The sequence below is a fragment of the Malaclemys terrapin genome, chromosome 25 (genome assembly GCF_027887155.1).
Source record: "Malaclemys terrapin pileata isolate rMalTer1 chromosome 25, rMalTer1.hap1, whole genome shotgun sequence".
Classification (NCBI taxonomy): Eukaryota; Metazoa; Chordata; order Testudines; family Emydidae; genus Malaclemys; species Malaclemys terrapin.
Genome location: NC_071529.1, coordinates 1582399 through 1600601, shown reverse-complemented (window position 1 = coordinate 1600601; position 18203 = coordinate 1582399). Strand labels below are relative to the sequence as shown.

General features: G+C 60.1%; 1 protein-coding gene across 3 annotated transcripts in view; it reads right to left on the bottom strand.

Moving 5' to 3' along the window:
* LOC128829184 (myosin light chain kinase, smooth muscle-like) overlaps positions 1-13735 on the bottom strand; it is a 38342-nt gene extending 24607 nt beyond the window's left edge. For all 3 annotated transcript variants that reach the window (XM_054014459.1, XM_054014458.1, XM_054014460.1), the window contains exons 1-3: positions 13666-13735; positions 6536-6808; positions 219-315 (exon numbers count right to left, since the gene is read on the bottom strand). In XM_054014459.1, coding sequence (XP_053870434.1) covers positions 219-315; positions 6536-6551 — 113 coding nt within the window. In that variant the 5' untranslated portion in view covers positions 6552-6808; positions 13666-13735. The remainder of the gene's footprint in view (positions 1-218; positions 316-6535; positions 6809-13665) is intronic.
* Positions 13736-18203: the final 4468 nt, after the last annotated feature.

Sequence of the window (18203 nt, the reverse complement as noted above, 5' to 3'; positions counted from 1 at the left end):
CCAGGGGGTCAAGGACAGGACCGGGAAGAGAACCCAGGTCTCCTGACGCCCAGCCCTGCAGCCTCTCCATTACACTCTGCCATAAACATACACAGAACCAGAACAGGGAGCGCCCCCTCCCCGAGACATCTCTGCTGCGCAAGCCAGAGCCCCAGGGCATCTCTGGAGACAAGACTGCGGAGTCCAGTTGTTGCAGATGAACCCCACCACCGACTTACGCCCCAAGTTTCTCGAGCTGGGTGTACAGGTCCGAAGCCTTCGCCACGGTGTTTATTGTAACATCCTGGTATTCAAGCGCCTCCTTGTTTCCCCCACCTGCAGGGAGAGAGACAGGGCAGTGCGGGCCACGAGCAGCTGAGCGACACATTAGCGAGGATCCCAGCCTGATACACGGGAGTCCTGCTCTGACTGCCCTTCCCTCGTGCATCCCTTTCTGTCCTCCACTATCCTCTCTTGTCCTCTCTCTCCCAGCTTTTCACCTGGTCCTGAGACCAGCTGCGCCCGACAGCACCAGCAGGATGGGAGGAGACGGCCCATCCAGCTTTGTCCTGCCTGAGCAGGACTAATGCAGGAAAAGGGACCTGCCCAGACCAGCAGATATTGTCTCAGACTGGGGAAGGGAGCTGGGTCCAGAGCTACAGCTGTCATGCTAGCCCAGAGCATCCGTCTCAGACTGACCTGCTGCTTTGGACCCCGAAAACTTCTGTATTTCTCCCAACTTCTCTCTTCTCCCCCTTTGCCTTCCTGCTTTTGACAAGACAAAGTAACCACCAATCACAGTGATCCACTCGCAATTCAACAGCAGAACTAGCCCTTTCCTTCCCAGGGCTGTCTGGAAGCATAAGAGGCTCTATCCAATATCCTCTTTCTGGAGCAGGGTGTGACGAAGTGGAAATGTTCTGTAATATTTTGATGATTCCTAGGTGTGCCTCAGTTTCCCTCTGTACTTTGCTACCCAGTGGTGGTGAAAGGATTAAAAAGCTGCGCAGGAAACATGTTGGGGGGGGGGTGCCAGGTAACTGTCTGGGGTGGGATGAAGGGGTCGTTAAAGGACTCGCTGAAACTGACCCATATCAGTGGAGGGTCTACAAGGACCATGGCAGCCCGAACAACTAAGAAATCGACACTTATCCCGGGGAATCTCCGGCAGGTGGAGCATGGGAACCCAGCAAGGGTGTGCAGGACTGGACGATGGACCGAAAGGTGTCAGGTGACTGGAATACGGGTGGGTTCTTGGGAGAGACGTGGCAGGAGAGACGGAGAGCCAGAGCCAAAGGGGTACCAAGGCAGCTTGGCTGGGTGCAGCACCCGGACTCGTCTGATCCTTTGCTGCTCTGTGCTGACCCCAGGACGTCCCGATGCTGCGTCCAGCTGACTGACAAACCCTGCTGTGTTCGGAAAAGGCTGCCGGGCCTCACTGCAAACACTTGCCGAGGGGCTCTGGTCCCTCAAGAGCCTAAACATCTGTGACCAGGAGGCTGTCTCACTCGCTGGGCAGAGGCTCAGCCTTGGAGGTGTGGCCTTAGGGAAGAGCGGGATCCCTTGGGTGACTAGCACACTGAAGGGGCTGCTCCAAAGGACGGATTAAAGCTGGAGAGCAGCACAGATCCCGGGGCTTTGGGACAGAGGGACTTAGAGGAGTTTGGATTAAGCTGGTTTCGCAGAACCATTCGATTTCACCTTCAAATGCTTTAGTCAGTCAGTCAGTCAGTCTCTCTCTCTCTCCCTAACCAACCACGTCCAGACATGGGCAGGAAGGGTCTGGTATGTTTGCCATGGGACTCTGTACCACAAGGTCTCTGTACTCAAACCAAAGCCCAACCCATGTTTAACTGGTTGGTGTTGTGCAGTGTGGACGTGATCACGTTAACACCTTTGACTCTCTGGGACCAGTTATTCCATCCAACAGAGACTAGGTTGGGTTTGTGTTGGGCATGTGTCACGGAGTGTGGGGGACACAAGGCCCTGCACCTCTGACTTCCTGCGATTCACCATGACTCTCAGCCAGCCAGTAAAGCAGAAGGTTTATTTAGATGACAGAAACACAGTCCAAGACAGGTCTTGCAGGCACAGACAACAGGATCCCCCCCAGTTAGGTCAATCTTGGGGTCCCAGGGCACCCCAGCCCCCTTGGGAGGTCAGAGCCCCGTTTGCCTCCCAGCCATATCACCAGCCAGCTCCTGAAACCCTCCCTTCAGCGACCCCTCCCACAGCCTTTGTTCAGTTTCCTGTGCAAAGGTGTCACCTGGCCTCTAACCCCTTCCTGGGTTCTCGTGTTACATGCTCAGGTATTCTCCATGGGTCAGTCTCCCATCCCCCAATGCAGACTATCCGAGCCACACTCCCCTGTCAGCATTTAAAGACCACAGTAAGAACAGTCCCAGTTCGTCACGTCTCTCCCCCCTTCGAGACCGAACTGAGCGGGGTCATTTTAGCCAGTGACCCGGGGAAGTTCGAACCTACCCCCGTTCTCATGGATGCCCCAGCATCCCTCCCATTCCTTGGTGAGAATTACACCAGGCCCCTCCAGTTTCACACCCCCCCTTAGGTCAGGGTTGTTCGATGGCACTCGTAGTTCACATGTGGGAAGGTTTATGCATCCTGTGCCCTTTTCCCACCCTAATACCCCGGGGGTTCCAACTGGGCTGTGGTCTTCTCCCAGCGTTCCAGTCTGGAGGTTGGTGATTCGGGCTGTCTTGGTTCAGAGTCCCCCTTTGAACCTTGGCCACCCTCTGGAAAGGCTCCTCTATGCTGGGCAAGGGTCCTAAAGCCATTTTCCCCTTGACCCAGGCCTTCCTCCCCCTCTGACAGGGGTCACAGGATCCGCAGTACTGTCGGACAGTAGCAAAGACCCCAGGCCAGTAAAAGCTCCGTAGCAGCCTCTGCTGGGTACGCCAGGTTCCCTGGTGCCCTGAGAGGGGAATGTCATGGGCCCGGTACAGCAGCTGGTGGCGATACTTCTGGGGTACCACCAGCTGCCTCCTGATCCCCCCTGACTCCATTTTCCCTGGGGGAGCCCATTCTCGGTACAGGAACCCTTTCTCCCACAGGAACCTTTTCCGGCCACCTCGTCCCATGGTCTGTACCGCCCTGAGGTCGGCCAGGTCCCTTATCTTCCGCAAGGAGGGATCTTTCTGCACCTCGGCCTGGAACTCAGCAGCTGGGACAGGGATGGGCACCTGCTCTCTCTCGCCCGCTGGGTCTGAAGCTGCAGCCTCCCTGAGCCGTGTCCCTGGGCGTTCCCTCCCCACCAGGTTAGGGTCCTGCGCCTCAGGCAAGGCACCCTCCCCAAGGCCAGGGTGCCGTGCCCCTCGCTGGCTCTGACTACGGGTCACAACCAGGGCACCCTGGGGGTTGCTTGGCCAGTCCTCCAGGTCCCCCCCCCCCATCAACACCTCAGTGGGCAAATGGTGGTGCACCCCCACATCCTTGGGGCCCTCCTTGGCCCCCCACTTCAGGTGTACCCTCGCCATGGGCACTTTGACTGGGGTCCCACCCACCCCCGTCAGGGTCAGGTAGGGGTCGGGCACCACCCAATCTGGGGTCACCACCTCGAGCCGGGCCAGCGTCACCTCTGCGCCCGTATCCCAGTATCCATTGACCTTCCTCCCATCCACCTCCAGGGGAACAAGGTACTCTCTCCGGAGGGACAGCCCCGCGCCCACCGTATAAACCAAAAACCCTGAGTCTGGAGCATCCAGCCCCCCAGAGGAGCTCTCCTAATGCTGCCCCTCGTCCGGCTGGGTCTCTACCCAGTCAACCCTCTGTGGGTTGGGTTCGCTCATTCTGTCCCTGAGCCTGAGGCACTGGGCCCGTATGTGGCCTCTTTGGCTACAGTGATAGCAGCCCATGTCCTGTGGGTCCCCTCGAGTGGGTCGAATGGACCTAATGCTGGATGTTCCCCTTTGGTGGGGGTTCTCCATATTTCCTCGCTGGGAGGTCCCATGATGACTCTCTCTTTGCGTTGTGGTGGGACTGTTCCTTTGGGACTCCTCCCAGTTATCCCCTGCCCGACTGTTCACAAACTCGTCGGCCAACTGGCCTGCATGCTGTGGGTTCTCTGGCTTTTGGTCCATCAACCATCGCCTCAGGTCAGATGGGCACTGCTCATACACGTGCTCCAGTACGACTAGGTCAAGCAGGTCCTCTATAGTTTGGGCCCCAGCTATCCACTTGTGGGCATACCCCTGCGCCCGGTTGGCTAGTTGTAGGTATGTGACCTCACAGGTTTTACGCTGACTTCGGAACCTTTTCCAGTACGTCTCAGGGGTCAGCCCAAACTTGCGGAACAGGGCCTTTTTGAACAGTTCGTAGTCCCCTGTCTCCACCCCTTTCAGTCGGCTGTACACCTCCCTGGCTGTGGAGTCCAGTGAGGGGATGAGAAACTGGAGCCTGTCTGCAGGGTCAACCTGGAGCAGCTCGCAGGTATTCTCAAAGGCCGTCAGGAAGGTATCCATGTCCTCCCCCTCCTTACGCTGGGCCAGGAAGCACTTATCAAAGCTCTGCAGTCTTGGGTCCCCCCTCGCTCCCCGCAGCCGGGGCCCCACTGCTCCTCAGCCGGGCCAGTTCCAGCTCATGCTGACGCTGGTTCTCATTCTCTTCCCGCTCCTGCTTCAGTTCTTGCTGCCTTAACTCCAGCCCTTTCAGTCTCAGCTCCCTGTCATATTCCAGCCGCATCTGCTGGACGGGGAGCTCCGCCGGGACGATCCCCTGCTGGCCGCCGGGGTCAGGGTGCCCTCGGTATTCGCTGGGCTCCCCCAACCCCTCCCCTAGGTATAGGTAGGCAGGGTCTCGGGATGTCCTCGGCAGCAGTCTGACCCCTCCCAGCCATGTCAGGCCCCAGGGCCCACGCTGCATCCGCCGGGTGGCTGCCCTCAGGGACAGGGCTCGGTTCATCCAAGTGATCCCTCTCCTCCAGCTGGGCAATGAGCTGTTCTTTGGTGGACCTCCCCATGCGCAGCCCCCTCTGCCTGCACAGCTCCACCAGGTCGCTCTTAAGGCGTTTAGCATCCATCCTCCTGCTGGCCACTCGCCGGCCTGTGCTCTCCGCTTTCCACTGTTCCAGGGAGACCCCCGGTGTGCCAGCCCTTCTTCAGGTCACCACCTCTCTGCCAGGGTCAAGCTGCAGACTCCTCCGCCCCGGGACCGCTCGCTGCGATCCCCCAGGGGACCCTGTTACTGCAAAAGTCCTTCTCTCTGGTCACACTCCCAGGGGTTAATCGCCCCCTGAACCGTCTCTCTCTGACTCTTCAGCCCACCTGGTCCTCGTCGAGCCCCCTTCATTTTACTGCTCCCCAGTCACTTACTGCAGGAAGCGCCGCCCACGGGGTGCAGTACATCCCACCACTGCCACCAGTTGTCATAGGGTGTGGGGGGACACAAGGCCCTGCACCGCCGGCTTCCTACGATTCACTATGACTCTCAGCCAGCCAGTAAAGCAGAAGGTTTATTTGGATGACAGGAATACAGTCCAAGACAGGTCTTGCAGGCACAGACAACAGGATCCCCCTCAGTTAGGTCCATCTTGGGGTCCCAGGGCACCCCAGCCCCCTTGGGAGGTCACAGCCCCGTCTGCCTCCCAGCCATATCACCAGCCAGCTCCTGAAACCCTCCCTTCAGCGACCCCTCCCACAGCCTTTGTTCAGTTTCCTGTGCAAAGGTGTCACCTGGCCTCTAACCCCTTCCTGGGTTCTCATGTTACATGCTCAGGTATTCTCCATGGGTCAGTCTCCCATCCCCCAATGCAGACCATCCTAGCCACACTCCCCTGTCAGCATTCCCAGACCACAGTAAGAACCGTCCCAGTTCGCCACAGCATGGTCTAAATCCTGGGTCCCGAGCACGTGGAGGCTGAGGCTGGAACCGTGTCTGTGCAGTCCGTAAAGCACCTAGCACAACTCGGGTCCCTAGGCACTGCGGCAACATGAGAAACAGGGTGGGCCGGAGCTGGAGGGGAGTGAGAGGATGAGGGTGACCATGGAGACAGGGGAGATCCAGGGAGAAGGAGGAGATGGGGGCAGAGAGACAAGAAACCTTATCGGTGCCATGGGAGCGGGAGGGCAGGGAGCCAGCACGGCTCACCAGGAGTCACAGGCCCTACCCCCCCACACAGTTTGGGGCAATTCTCCGTTAGCTCAGAGGGTCCGGGACGTTTGGTTTCCACTGGCTCAGCACGGCCATGGCATGCTCCATTGCGACAGCTCTGGCATCCCCATGCACCCACAGATTTGTTACGTTCAAACCAGAGTTGATTTAGTTCCAATCCTGTTACACTTTGCAAAATAAACTCTAAATGCTGGGCTCAAGCTCCCCTGGCTGGGCAGAGCCCCCAGGTCTGGGTCTGGCTTTGCCTGCCCATCGGGCAAATAGCTAACGACCTCCCCTTGTCGAAGGCGTCACAGCTGCTTGAAGGGTTTGTAAGTTCATTTCCCCAGTGGCAGCGGTGGTGGCTGCCCCAGGCAGTGGCAGAGGACAGGGTGGGAGGGAAGCACCCCACTGCACTGAAAGGTGTCAGCCCGGACATTCAGCACCTTACCTTCTCCTTGGGACATCCTGCCCACTCCTGGCTGGGGCCGCTGAGCCAGTAGGCGCTGGCGGGTCAGACCTGGCACCCGTTCTCCCCTCGCGACTCCACTCAGCTCTGCAAGTCCTGGTCAGCGTGCGCCACTCCCACGTCCTGACTCGCTGGGCTTCCACCAGGTAGTCTGGACCGCACTCCCTGTCGTACCACGGGCCGGCCCAGGACAGGCTGAGTGGCTGGACGGACAGTGGGGATGCAGAGAGCTTCCCGGCTGGTGGCTTGGACGGCCTGAAACCCACAGGGGAAGGAAGGAGGATGTTACTGGAATAGGACAGGAAGGCTGGGCCTAACAGACAGCACATGGAGGGATACGGGCTCTGCCACCTCCTGCCCATCCCCACCCAGGAGGCCGGGGTCCCAGGTATGTGGGGCTCGCTCGTCCACTCTCTGCAGCTTGGCAAGGAGCCATGATGTGAAATACATACATTGGGGGGCTGGCTGTCATACGGCCGTCCCTTCTGAGGGGACCCCTGCAAGAGGGACACAAACAGCCTGGCTCCCCGCACCTTGTGCCATCAGCCACCCCCTGCAAAGTGACAGCAGCGCCTCACGCCCACACTGCACAGGGGAGTGATGGCACCAGGTGCCGGGCAGCAGAGAATCAGCTTTTGTGGGGAGCAGAACTCCCCGAGAACAGCCTGACTCCTTCCCTTGTCCCCTAGGCAGGCACTTCAGGCTCCAGGGCCCCTACCAGCTGGGACTAGTTGCCCAGAGTGGCCTGTGGGGCTACCTGCTGTGACCAGGGTGTTCCCTGGAACCCAGCCTCGGCCCTTCCCAGGGTAAGGTGTGTGAGCGGGACCCTTATGGGAAATCTGCGAGGAGCTGTGCAGAACAAGACAGGACAGCCAGCTGCAGGGAGCCCAGTGCCCCTGAGTGGGCGAGCAGCGTGCCATTGGTTAGCACGCGCTCCGCTCGCTGCACGGCATCGGCAGAGCCCCGCGCCCGTCTCTGCTCCTTTACAATGTACAAAGAAGGCTGGGAAGTTCGTTTAAACTCTTCCCCTGACCCGTTAGAAATTCAGGTCTTGTCTGCCCTGGAAGACCCCTATGGGCAACTGGAGAACTGGCAGGACCATGACATTTCGGATACCAAAGATGCGACACGTTTTGAGATGAGAAGCAATTTTAACAACACCTATTTCTCCCCAATCTCTTCAAGCTCATCATCAGAAGCAAACTCCCCACAGACCAGGACGCACCAACTCAAAGCGGCACCAGACCCGGCCAGAACAACAGAGGCCAAACCTGCAGCCATATCTCCACAGCTACAATGATCGGCCCCCTGTCCCCCCCACCCCTTTCATGATCCTACTCATGTGACGTACCTCATCCAGTGCACTAAATGCCCCAGTGACAACTACGTGGGTGAAACCAGACAAGCACAACCCTCTGGAATGAACTCACATGGGAAAAGAATAAAAACCAAAACCACTCTACCACCTGTGGGTGGACACTTTTCACAAAGCGATCACTCATCCTCAAAGGAAACCTGCACAACCCTTTCACTGTAGACACTGAAACCCCCGGACTGAACAGAGACACTGCATGAAAAACACTCCTTGTTCAAAAAGAACAGGAGTACTTGTGGCACTCCTGTTCTTTTTGCGGATACAGACTAACACGGCTGCTACTCTGAAACTCCTTGTTCAGAATCACCTGCCCTTCCAACTAAGGACTAAGGGAACTTCCAGGCCCCACCTCGGCGCCTCCAGAGTCCTCTGCCAGCACCATATTGCTCAGGTATTAAAGAAGAAGAAGAAGAATAGCAAAACCTCTAGCAAAAGCCAGACTCCTTCCAGGCCTCCTGGCACCAGAGAGAAGCCAGCAAGGGCACATCCCCTTTCTGGAGGCCAACATTAACCCACTCCCCAGAGCAATGCCGTAGCCTCACAATCAATGAGGGGGTCTCTTCTCAAGGCCAGCCCAGGACAGGTGGAGCTCAGGAAGGGCAGCCACAAGCCTGGCACCAGTGCCCACGCCAGCGAGGCCGATCGGAGAGGGTTCGCTCCCCGTCCTGTCCTGCACGAACAGCCGGTGGCAGCCAGAGCCGGCCACACGCGTGTCCTGGATCACCAGCTTGCTGCCTGTCTCTGTAGTGTCCAGCGGGGAGCTGGAGTCACTGGTGATCAGTCAAAAACGAAGAAGAACAAGGGGTGGGGGGCTCAGTGCCAGGGCAGCCGCATCAGCCACCAGCACTGATGCAACCGGCAGTGGGCCCCTTCTTGGCAGGGCAGGCACAGACACAACCAGGCTCCTCTTAGCTCGAGAGCTGGTTCATCTGCTGAGCTCCATTGGCAGGGGCAGCACGACTTTCCGCAGGACCGCCACTCCCCCGCTTCATCTAGCGACAGTCAGTAGAGATTGTGCCTGGGTCTCCCTGGCGCTAGGAAGCAGCAATCCACAGAGACTCCTGCAGCTCTCCTCTCTGCCACCCCTCCAGGCCAGGGAGCCAGCGGCTGATAGCACGTTTCGCTCGTCCGTTCTGTGCATAGGAACTCGGCCCAGCCAGGCTGACAGCCCCACCTCCCAGACAGGGCAGGGGTTGGCGACAGTGCCCTGCTGCCAGGAGGAGACCTGCACTGGGGAAGGCGAGGCAGGGACAATGGGATGCAGTCAGGATCCCTGCGACGCTGCTGCTGGCTCCCATCCCGGGGGGGCCCTGGACAGTCAAGAGCCCTGTAGGAGCCTGGCTTGCCCTGAGGGCTGGAGAGTCTGGGGCTGAGCCCCACCCAGGGGGAATCAGGCACTGCCCCATGAAGGGCAGATGGTGGCTGCAGTAAAGTGGGAGGGCCAGGCTCAAGTGGTGACAAAGTCTGTCTGGGAAAAGCCCCAAGCAGGGATAGTGTGGCAATCTCTCCAAGCAGGGAGGCTGGACGAGATAGAGAGGGTGGGAGCTTAGGCTGTAGGGGGGCAGCCCAAGAAGCCTCAGGGTTGGAAATGGCTCAGGACAAAGCACAACCCAGGCCAAGGAGCAGACCTGGCTGTTCAGTGCAGGGCTCTGGCCTGGAACCCAGCGCAGAGGGTGGGGCTGGGTTCCCCGCCTAGCTCCAGGGAAGGCGGGGTACAATCCCAGTGCAGGGACTATTGGGCCCAGTGGGGGCGCTGCAGGCTGAGGGAGGGGCCCAGAGAACATGGACGGATTTTCTTTGTGTTCAAGGCATTTAGGGACTTCTAGTTTGCACAGTTGTGACCCCGGAGTGGGTACACTTAAGAGGGTGACGCCCAACCCTAGAGCCAAGTTACTGGGAGAGATACTGCCACAGTGCTGGAGCCCGTCAGCAGGGGGCGCTAGACAAGCCAAGAGAGCTGCCACGGGGTGAGTGAACTGGTTCACAAGCCCCCATGGAGCAAGGGAGCAGGGGTGCAGTCCTGTAACGTGTCGGGGCCTCGGAACCTTGCACGATCCCCCCAGGCCAGGATACCAGGTGCTGGGGCAGTCCTAGGCTGACCTAGCTCCATCCCAGTCCATGATCCTGGGTTCCTCCCCTCAGCACGGAGACAGCCCTTCATTGCTGCTGCTCTGGGTAACCAGACGCCTGCCCAGAACCCGCGGCACAACATGCACAGCGAGCAGCCGGCTGTACGTGCAAGGCTTAGACACCACTCATCCCGTTCAGCAGGAAGAGGCCGAGCGAGATACCAGCGATGGGGGTTACCACAGCAGCCCAGTCATCCTTGTTAAAGGAAATACCTCAGTTGTGCCCCTGAGGCCTAAGCACCAAACCCCCCTAGCAGTACCCCTGGCTGGGTCGTCTACGGGACTAAACCCAGGACCGTGACCCTCTGGGCTGCTTGACCGAAAGGAGCAGGCTCAGAACGCTTTTTGTTTCTCCCCACTAGAGGGGATGAGAGCTGGGCTGCCTCGGCCGGGGGTGCACGGGGAGAAGCAGGGCACGTTGCAGGAGAGTGGCTGGTCACGCCCAGCAGGGACTCCAGTACTGAGTGGTGGCTGTGGGGGCGAGGACTGTCCCCACCTCCCCCCGCAGTGCGGATCCCACGCTGTGGCCTAGGGTGACCAGATGTCCCAATTTTATAGGGACAGTCCCGATTTTTGGGTCTTTTTCTTATATAGGCTCCTATTACCCCCCACCCCCATCCTGATTTTTCACACTTGCTGTCTGGTCACCCTACTGTGGCCATTCTGTCTGGATCCAAACACCAGCAACTGCTGGACCTGTCAAATCTGGCTCCAAACTCTGTGCCCGGGGTCCCCGCCCCACACACACACACTCCATTGGGCCCCTGCCCCACACATGCCAGAGCAGAGCAGAGTAACTGCTGGTACTGGGGACACGCAGCTCACCTGTCTCACCTCTCACCCAGGAGGCAGCAATGGGTGGGGTTCTCACAATGCAGCTGCCCCCTGTGGGGGCCAGCAGTCTCAGGCGCTCACCTGGAACAAGCCACAGCGATGTCTGCTAGCCCCCCGCAAGCTCCCTCCACTACAGCAAGTCCCTGCACTCAGGGAGGGTGGGAAGCATCTCCAAAAGCTGAGTGGGGCTGGGGATGATGGGTTTGGGGTGCAGGAGGGAGCTCCAGGCTGGGGGTGGGGCCAAGGGGTTCAGAGTGTGGGAGGGGGCTCCAGGCTGGAACAGGGGGTTGGGGTGCAGGAGGGGGTAGGGACTCTGGGCTTGGGGTGTGGGCTTTGCGGTGGGGCAAGGGATGAGGGGTTTGGGGTGCTGGAGGAGCTCAGGACTGGGGCAGGAGGTGGGAGGGGGTGCGGGGTGTGGGCTCCAGGAGGGAGTTTGGGTGTGGGAGGGGGCTCAGGGCTGGGGCAGGGGGTTGGGTTGTGGGAGGGGGTGCAGGGTGAAGGCTTTGGGAGGGGGTTGGGGTGTGGGAGGTGCGGGCTCCGGGTGGTGCTGACCTCAGGCGGCTCCCAGGAAGTGGCCGGCATGTCCCCCCTCTGACTCCTAGGCAAAGGCGTGGCCAGGAGGTTCTGTGCGCTGCCCCTGCCCCCGCAGATCCCATTGGCCACTGTTCCCATGGGCGGGGGGCTGAATAGGGCACCCAAATGGCTAGGGATGGCCCTGCACCTGGCAACCCTACTATGCCCCCCACCTCCTTAGGAAGGTACACCGCACAGTTTGGGAACCACTGCAGTAAGGATACTGACCTCCCCGCTATAAAGCACTTTGGGATCTGTGGATGAAGCACTCTGTGTAAGAGGGAGCAAACTGGGGCCTGACCCTCTTTGGGCAGTATGACGAAGTGGGACTGTTCTTAATGTTTCCTCTGAATACTGTCGGGGTGCATCCGAAGAAGTGGGCTGTAGTCCACGAAAGCTTATGCTCTAATAAATTTGTTAGTCTCTAAGGTGCCACAAGTACTCCGGTTCTTCTTTTTTCAGTTTCCCCTATGCATTTCTTAAGTCGCTAGGTGGTGAGATAAGGGGGTGTAATTGTTGCAGAGCAAAGGGCCAGTGCACATGTCTCCTGGCAACTGATGGCCTGGGCCCTTCCCCCTGCAAGGTGATCGCTAAAGGTGTTGGAGAACAAAGGAATCAGGTGACCTCCTGGCCCCGGAAAGAGACAAAGGCCAGAGAGGAGGGGCTGGAGAGTTTCAGTTTGGGGCTGGCTGGGGACGTGGAGTTAGTGCAGACGGGGTTGTCTGGCTCACTGCCCCCTAAAATGGACCTGGCTGGCAGGTCCTGTTCTCTGTACCTACAAGCTCTGTTTTAGACCATGTTCCTGTCATCTAATAAACCTCTGTTTTACTGGCTGGCTGAGAGTCATGTCTGACTGCGAAGTGGGGGGTGCAGGACCCTCTGGCTTCCCCAGGACCCCACCTGGGTGGACTCGCTGTGGGAAGCGCACGGAGGGGCATATGCTGAATGCTCCAAGGTCAGACCCAGGAAGGTGAAGCCGTGTGAGCTTCTTGCCTGGAGACAGTCTGCTCCCAGAGAGGAGACTTCAGCAGAGTCCTGCCTGACTTTGTGGTGACCAGTTCCAGAGCATCGCCCTGGGATTCCCACTGGCTTGCAGGACTGAACCCCAGGCTAGAGCACAAACCTGTCAGGCAGTCAAGGGAGCCAGCAGGCCCTTTGTTACCTGGGATCTGATCCAGAAGCAGACCGGGTGCCCGGCAGTCTGTCTGAGCGCTGAGAAGGAAGGGCTCTCCTTAGGCCTCTGTGTTAGGGAGCAGCCGGCTCACCTCAGCGGCTGTCAGAACCAGGTGAGTGAGTCTTGGGCTAGCGGATTCAAAGACAAGGGGCCTGAACCGCCGCTGTCCCTTGCCCTGTGCAGCCAATCAGAGCAGCATGGGGACACTTTGCACTGGTAGGTGAGGGTGGAGGGAACAGGGGGTACAGTCGTGTGACTGGAGCGTGGGTGGGCACACCGACGCCAGCTTTAATCTACCTACTGCAGTAAGGAGTATGGTGACAAGGGGGGCACGGGCTAGCCACCCCAGTACAAGCCTGCCAGGGAGCCCGGGTACGTGCTCGGGTGGCTCACCTAGGCGGGGGTCTGTGCCACATCCCTTCATTGCTATGGTTACCTCTGCTCGCTCAATACAGCTAGCCCAGGCGTGCCACCTGGGCTTGTTGCAGCCTAGCTGTACCCAGAGCAGCCGGCCCCGGCCTGGTCCTCACAGGTTCTGCTGGCAGCGTTAGCTCCACCTGCCACCCCTCAGGCCCACACTAACCCTGGCAGCGGGGTGCAAGAAGAGCAGGGCTCTTTGTACCCACAACAAAGGGCAGCGCCCAGGAATGGGAGCAGCTCCTGCTAAGGCTCCTTGCCAGCGAGCGAGCTCCCCAGCTGACGCGCCCGCTTAGAACTCAGGCTGGAGCAGGGGCCTCACCCGGAGCCTGGGCCCCGGAGCAGAGAGACGGCGCCCAGCCCCCTCCAGCCCCGTCCAGCTCCCTAATGGAAAGGCAACCAGGAGACAACAGGGCCTAAAGCGGGGCGGGCACAGGGGCTGAGGTGCATCTCAGCTGCGCCGCTGACTTGCTCGGTGAGCTGGGGGGGTGCCAGGAGCTCTCTGTGCCTCACCCCCCTTTAAGGGGGCCAGCGACACCCCCCCCCACACACACACAGAATGGGGGGCCCAATGCGTCCTCGCCCCTCCCTGCTGTAAAATGCCACTGACCTGCTGCTGAGCCTGCGTGCTGGGGAGGCCCCTGGCTCCAGGCAAGGAAAACAGCTCCTGCCTCTGCTGTGCCACTAACAATGGCTTAATGCGCCCCCAGCAGCCTCCCTCCCCTTTGTGCAGCTGGCATCCCAGCAGCCACACCCAGGGGAGGGAGACGTAAAGCCCAGGCCTGGAAATCAGGGCAGCTGAGTGCTGCTATTGCCGGCTGTGTCACTGATTAACTGTGTGACCTTGGGAGAGTCACACCCGGTCCCTGCCTCAGCTTCCCCCTCTCCACGACAGAGCCAGAGCTGGGGCCTGGGGCCTCAGGGTCTAATTCCCACAGACATTCCCTGCTGGGCAGGGCTGGAGAGGTGCAGGGTGGCCTGGGACGTGAGAATGGGATATGAACCTTTCCTCTCTCCAGCCTGGTCCAAAGAGCCACCTCCTAAGTCACGGATTGAAATCACAGCCACTGTCCATAGGCCAAGCAAGCGTGACTTCCCTGGGTGCACATTGTGCCGGAGATGGTGATTATTGTGTGTACTACGGCTGGTCTGGGGGGGCTGTCCAGCTGTGCCTCGGGGACTGTGACTTTAAGGGCTGGGCAGGGGCTGCAGAAGCTCCTGTTGTTCTGTGCACTCAGCTGGGACTGGTCACAGACTAGAGCTCCTGAAGCACTGAGGGTGGGATTCATACGTGGGACTGGGGCACCTGCTGCCTAGTGGAATCCACAGCCCCGGTACAATGCCTGGGGAGAGGCGGGACTGGCAGAAGCCTGGCCCATGGGATATGGTTAGGCTCCCCCCCTCCCCGCCCCCAGTCTGGGTCCAAGGCAGGCGCCAGTCTCCACTCCCAGCCAGGAACCTTCTCCTGCGTTGGGCACCTGCACCTCAGCCCCTTTCCAAGGAAACTGGTCAATTCCCCCTCCCCCCGTGAGTGCCCCACCCCGTGGGCTCTGGGGGATTGTGGGACAGGGCTGGGGCTTTACACAAGGTCCCATCCCTTTGCTCGCAGGAATATTTCATTATTGATACCTGGAGGAACAGCGGGGGGGAGGGAGAGCTGCCCCAGGGTACCCAGAAGTCCAGTGGTGTGGGCACACCCCCTGCAAGATGGGAGACAAGTTCAAACCCCTTCTCCACATCAGCCCGAGGGGGGGATTGAACCCAGGTCTTCTGTATTTGGAGCAAATGCCCTCACCACTGGTTTAAGGGTCACAAAGGGGGGCCCTGTCTCCTCTGGCTATTTGGGGTGGGTTTAGACATACTCTGAACACACCTATTGGCTCAGGTCACAAAGGCAAGACAGCAGGGCAGGGAAGGCCCCGGGGGCCTCAGCATGAGTTAGGGCTGCGCGGCAGTGTCAGGACGTAGGGGGCTGGGCGCATGGCCACCCACCAGAACCGAAGTACTTGGAGACTTTACTGGCAGAAACGTAGGTGCCTCCAGGGTTTGGGGGCAGCTGACTGGAGCTTTGTGAACGCCAGTGGCACCGAACAGTGGGACTAAGTCCCCCCTGTGAATCCCCCTGAGCGATCACCGAACACAGAGAGAGCTCACCTGAGAGCCCGGTGTGCCCAGTCACAGCAAGAGACAGGCCCTGCCCCAAGGAGCCCCAGTCTGATCGGCCAGGCCAGGCGCAGGGGGGGAGAGGGGATGTTGTTCTCCCCTTGTTACAGACGGGGACCAGAGACAATGGGGCAGTTCTGCATTGCCCTGCACCTTGCACCGTCATTCCCGCTCGTGCAGAACGCTCCTGACCCAGAACGGGGACGGTTTTCCCTGGCCTAGGGGACCACACCTGTGCAGGGCAGTGACGACCTGAGTGGCATTGTAGGGCCTCAGCCACAGGACCAGCCACCCTCCAGTGGCAGGAAACACCGTGCCGGGAGCAGGGCTGGCTGGAGCAGAAGTGGAGCCCGCAGCTGCACGGATTCCTGACACTCCAGTGGTGTTTACACGGAGGGGCAGGAGCGAATCAGGGCTCAGCAAGTCACTTCCTCCACCCCACACCCCTTGCCCCACCTGCCTGGCCTAACTCCCCACCGCCCTCCCTCACCTCCCCCCTCCCCCCCCCCATGGTTGGTGCTCCAGGACTCTGCAGCAGCTTCAGATCAGTGAGTGACAAAACGGAGCATGTCGCTGAATCCCGGAGGAGAATAACTGAGGCTCGGCACAGCCTCCCCTTCCGTCAATCCCACCACACACCCCATTCCCTGCAGGCTGCCCTAGGAGCCTTGTGCTCAGTGTGCACCGTGTAGTGAACACGCACCGCCGAGGGGGAAGCTGCTGGCAGTTGGGGAGGGGACAGGGGGGAGCTTCGGCACCTGGACGGGGATTTGGGAGGCTGGAGCTGGATTTGTCTCCACTGCAGCGTTTAATGCAGAAACTAGCAGCAAAACACAAGCGGGGCCCAGCCTCCCACGGCTTCAGGCCATCAGCTCCAGAGCCCTGGTGGATCTCCCGGCAGGCGAGGCTCCCGCTGCCCCTCCCTCCCCGCCCTCGGGCACATCACCTGCTCTGGGTAGTTGTTGGCTTCTGCAGTGTCCCTGATGGACTCACAGAGCCTCGCTTACTGCTTGGGGGCCACTTACAGCCCCATGGCCACCAACGCGCCTGGGACAGTTATGTAAGAACTCAGTGAAATGAGAAATTAGAGGCAAATATTGCTCTGCCCTGCCCTGGGGTGTCCTCCAGGGCAGCGGAGCTGGTGCAATTCCACTGCACAAGCTGGAGGAAGCCTGGAGGGTGCAGAGCCAAGCCCCCAGGGGCTCCCTGGATAGGGCTGGTTGGGGCAGGGCAGGGGCGCAGCAGCAGCGGATCCTCTCCCCTCCCCCCGCCCCTGGTGGGGGTGTTAGGGCTTATCGCAGCCTCCTGGACACAACCAGAATTTTGCTAAGGAGGGGACCCAGGTTACCTGCCTGGCTGCCCAAATTTGAGTGGTGATGTGAGCCCATGTGCCAGGTCGTGACCCCGCGTGCTGGGTCACGACCCCACTCACTGGAATTTGGCCTGGCCATCCATCCATCCTCCAGTCAGGGGGGCCACCAAGGGACCTGGGCTCCCTACCCCCCCTTGCGCCCCTGACTACAGCAGAAGCTGAAGCAGCCTGGGGACATGGGGGGAGGGCTCAGCCACCTAACACGGCTGCAGATTGTGCCCTTAGCAGATGCTCACAGCCAGACCCAGTGGTGCAAGGAGCTGCAGGGCAGTGGGAGCCCATTGCAGCAAAGACACCCGGAGATCCCCTCTCGCTCCTCTTACAGCCTCCCCCCGCCTGCTGCTGCCTCCAGTGCTAACTGCCTGGCCCTGGGTGCAGAACCCTGCCGCTTTGCTTTGTCCTGTGGCTGGCTCCCACTGGCTGTGCATAACCACAAGAGCGTCACAGAGAGCGCCCCGCCAGGCTGGCTGCCACCCCCCATATCACCCACCTCGCTTGCCTCCACCTCCTTGCGCCAGAATCCCCTCTGCTCACATAGCCCCCGTCTCCGCACGGCTGGGGCGAAAGCCAGCTTCTCTGCAGCTCCTGCATATGGATGGGCCAGAAGGGACCAGTCGATCATCCAGTCTGACCCCCTGCGCCACAGTCACTCCTATGGGGCAGCCTCCCTCAGTGTCCCAACCCCATCACAGCCGGTTCCTCTGGAAGCTCCTGTTTCTTCTCGCTCTGGTGCATGGCAGGGAGCGGATTACTCGTGTATTCTCTCCCCGTTGCACCACACCCGCTGCGGTTACATGGGCACGGCCCAGACTCCCCGTGCAGCGAGCTAAATCCCCGGGAGCTGCCATCTGGGGGCTCCAGGAGTCCCCCCCGGAGGTCCCAGCTGCTCTTGCTAACAAGGGCTGGTGCAAGGCAAGGGGGATGGAGAGCAAGGGGGCAGGGGAGATGAGGAAGAGAGCTGTCTGGGTTAAAGGGTTGTGGGGTAACCTGGGGGTCACTCCATCCCCTTAATGAACAGTCTCAGGATCCATCATGTCCAGCCCGCTGCCCTCATCAGCATCAATGTGGAAGGGACCAGGTCTTCAGGGATTCACCTGCAAGGCCCGGCCCAGCCCCCTTCACCAGCCCCCTGAGGAGTGGGGTCTGGTGCACACAGCTCTGTCTCCTCCCTAGCTCCATCCTGCTGCTGCCCAGCCCGCAGGGAGGGTCTCTCCAGGGACCCCTCCCCGGGGGGGGAGCTCATTTCAGCCTGGCAGCTCAGAGTGTGCCCCAGCCTCCTCCACCCCCTCAGCCTTATCCCAGCTCGCAGGGTTCAGGGAGCTCTCCGGGGCAGGAAACGTGGGTGTCGAACTGGCAGCCGGCATGTGGCCAGAGCAGGCCCTGGCAAGTTAAGCCAGCGGGGGGGTGGGGGTGGGGGGGTGGTAATAGGGAGTTGGAGCTATCACGGTGGTTAACCACTGGGTGTCTCTGTATTTATGGCCAAGGCTTCCCTCACAGCTCTGTAGTTGGGGAGCAGTTCTGGATCCCTGTTTCCTGCAGCCACTGCTGCCCGGCCTCCCACGGGGGCCAGCCTCCCGTGGAGGGGAGCTTTCCCCTGCTGAGGGACTGGTTCA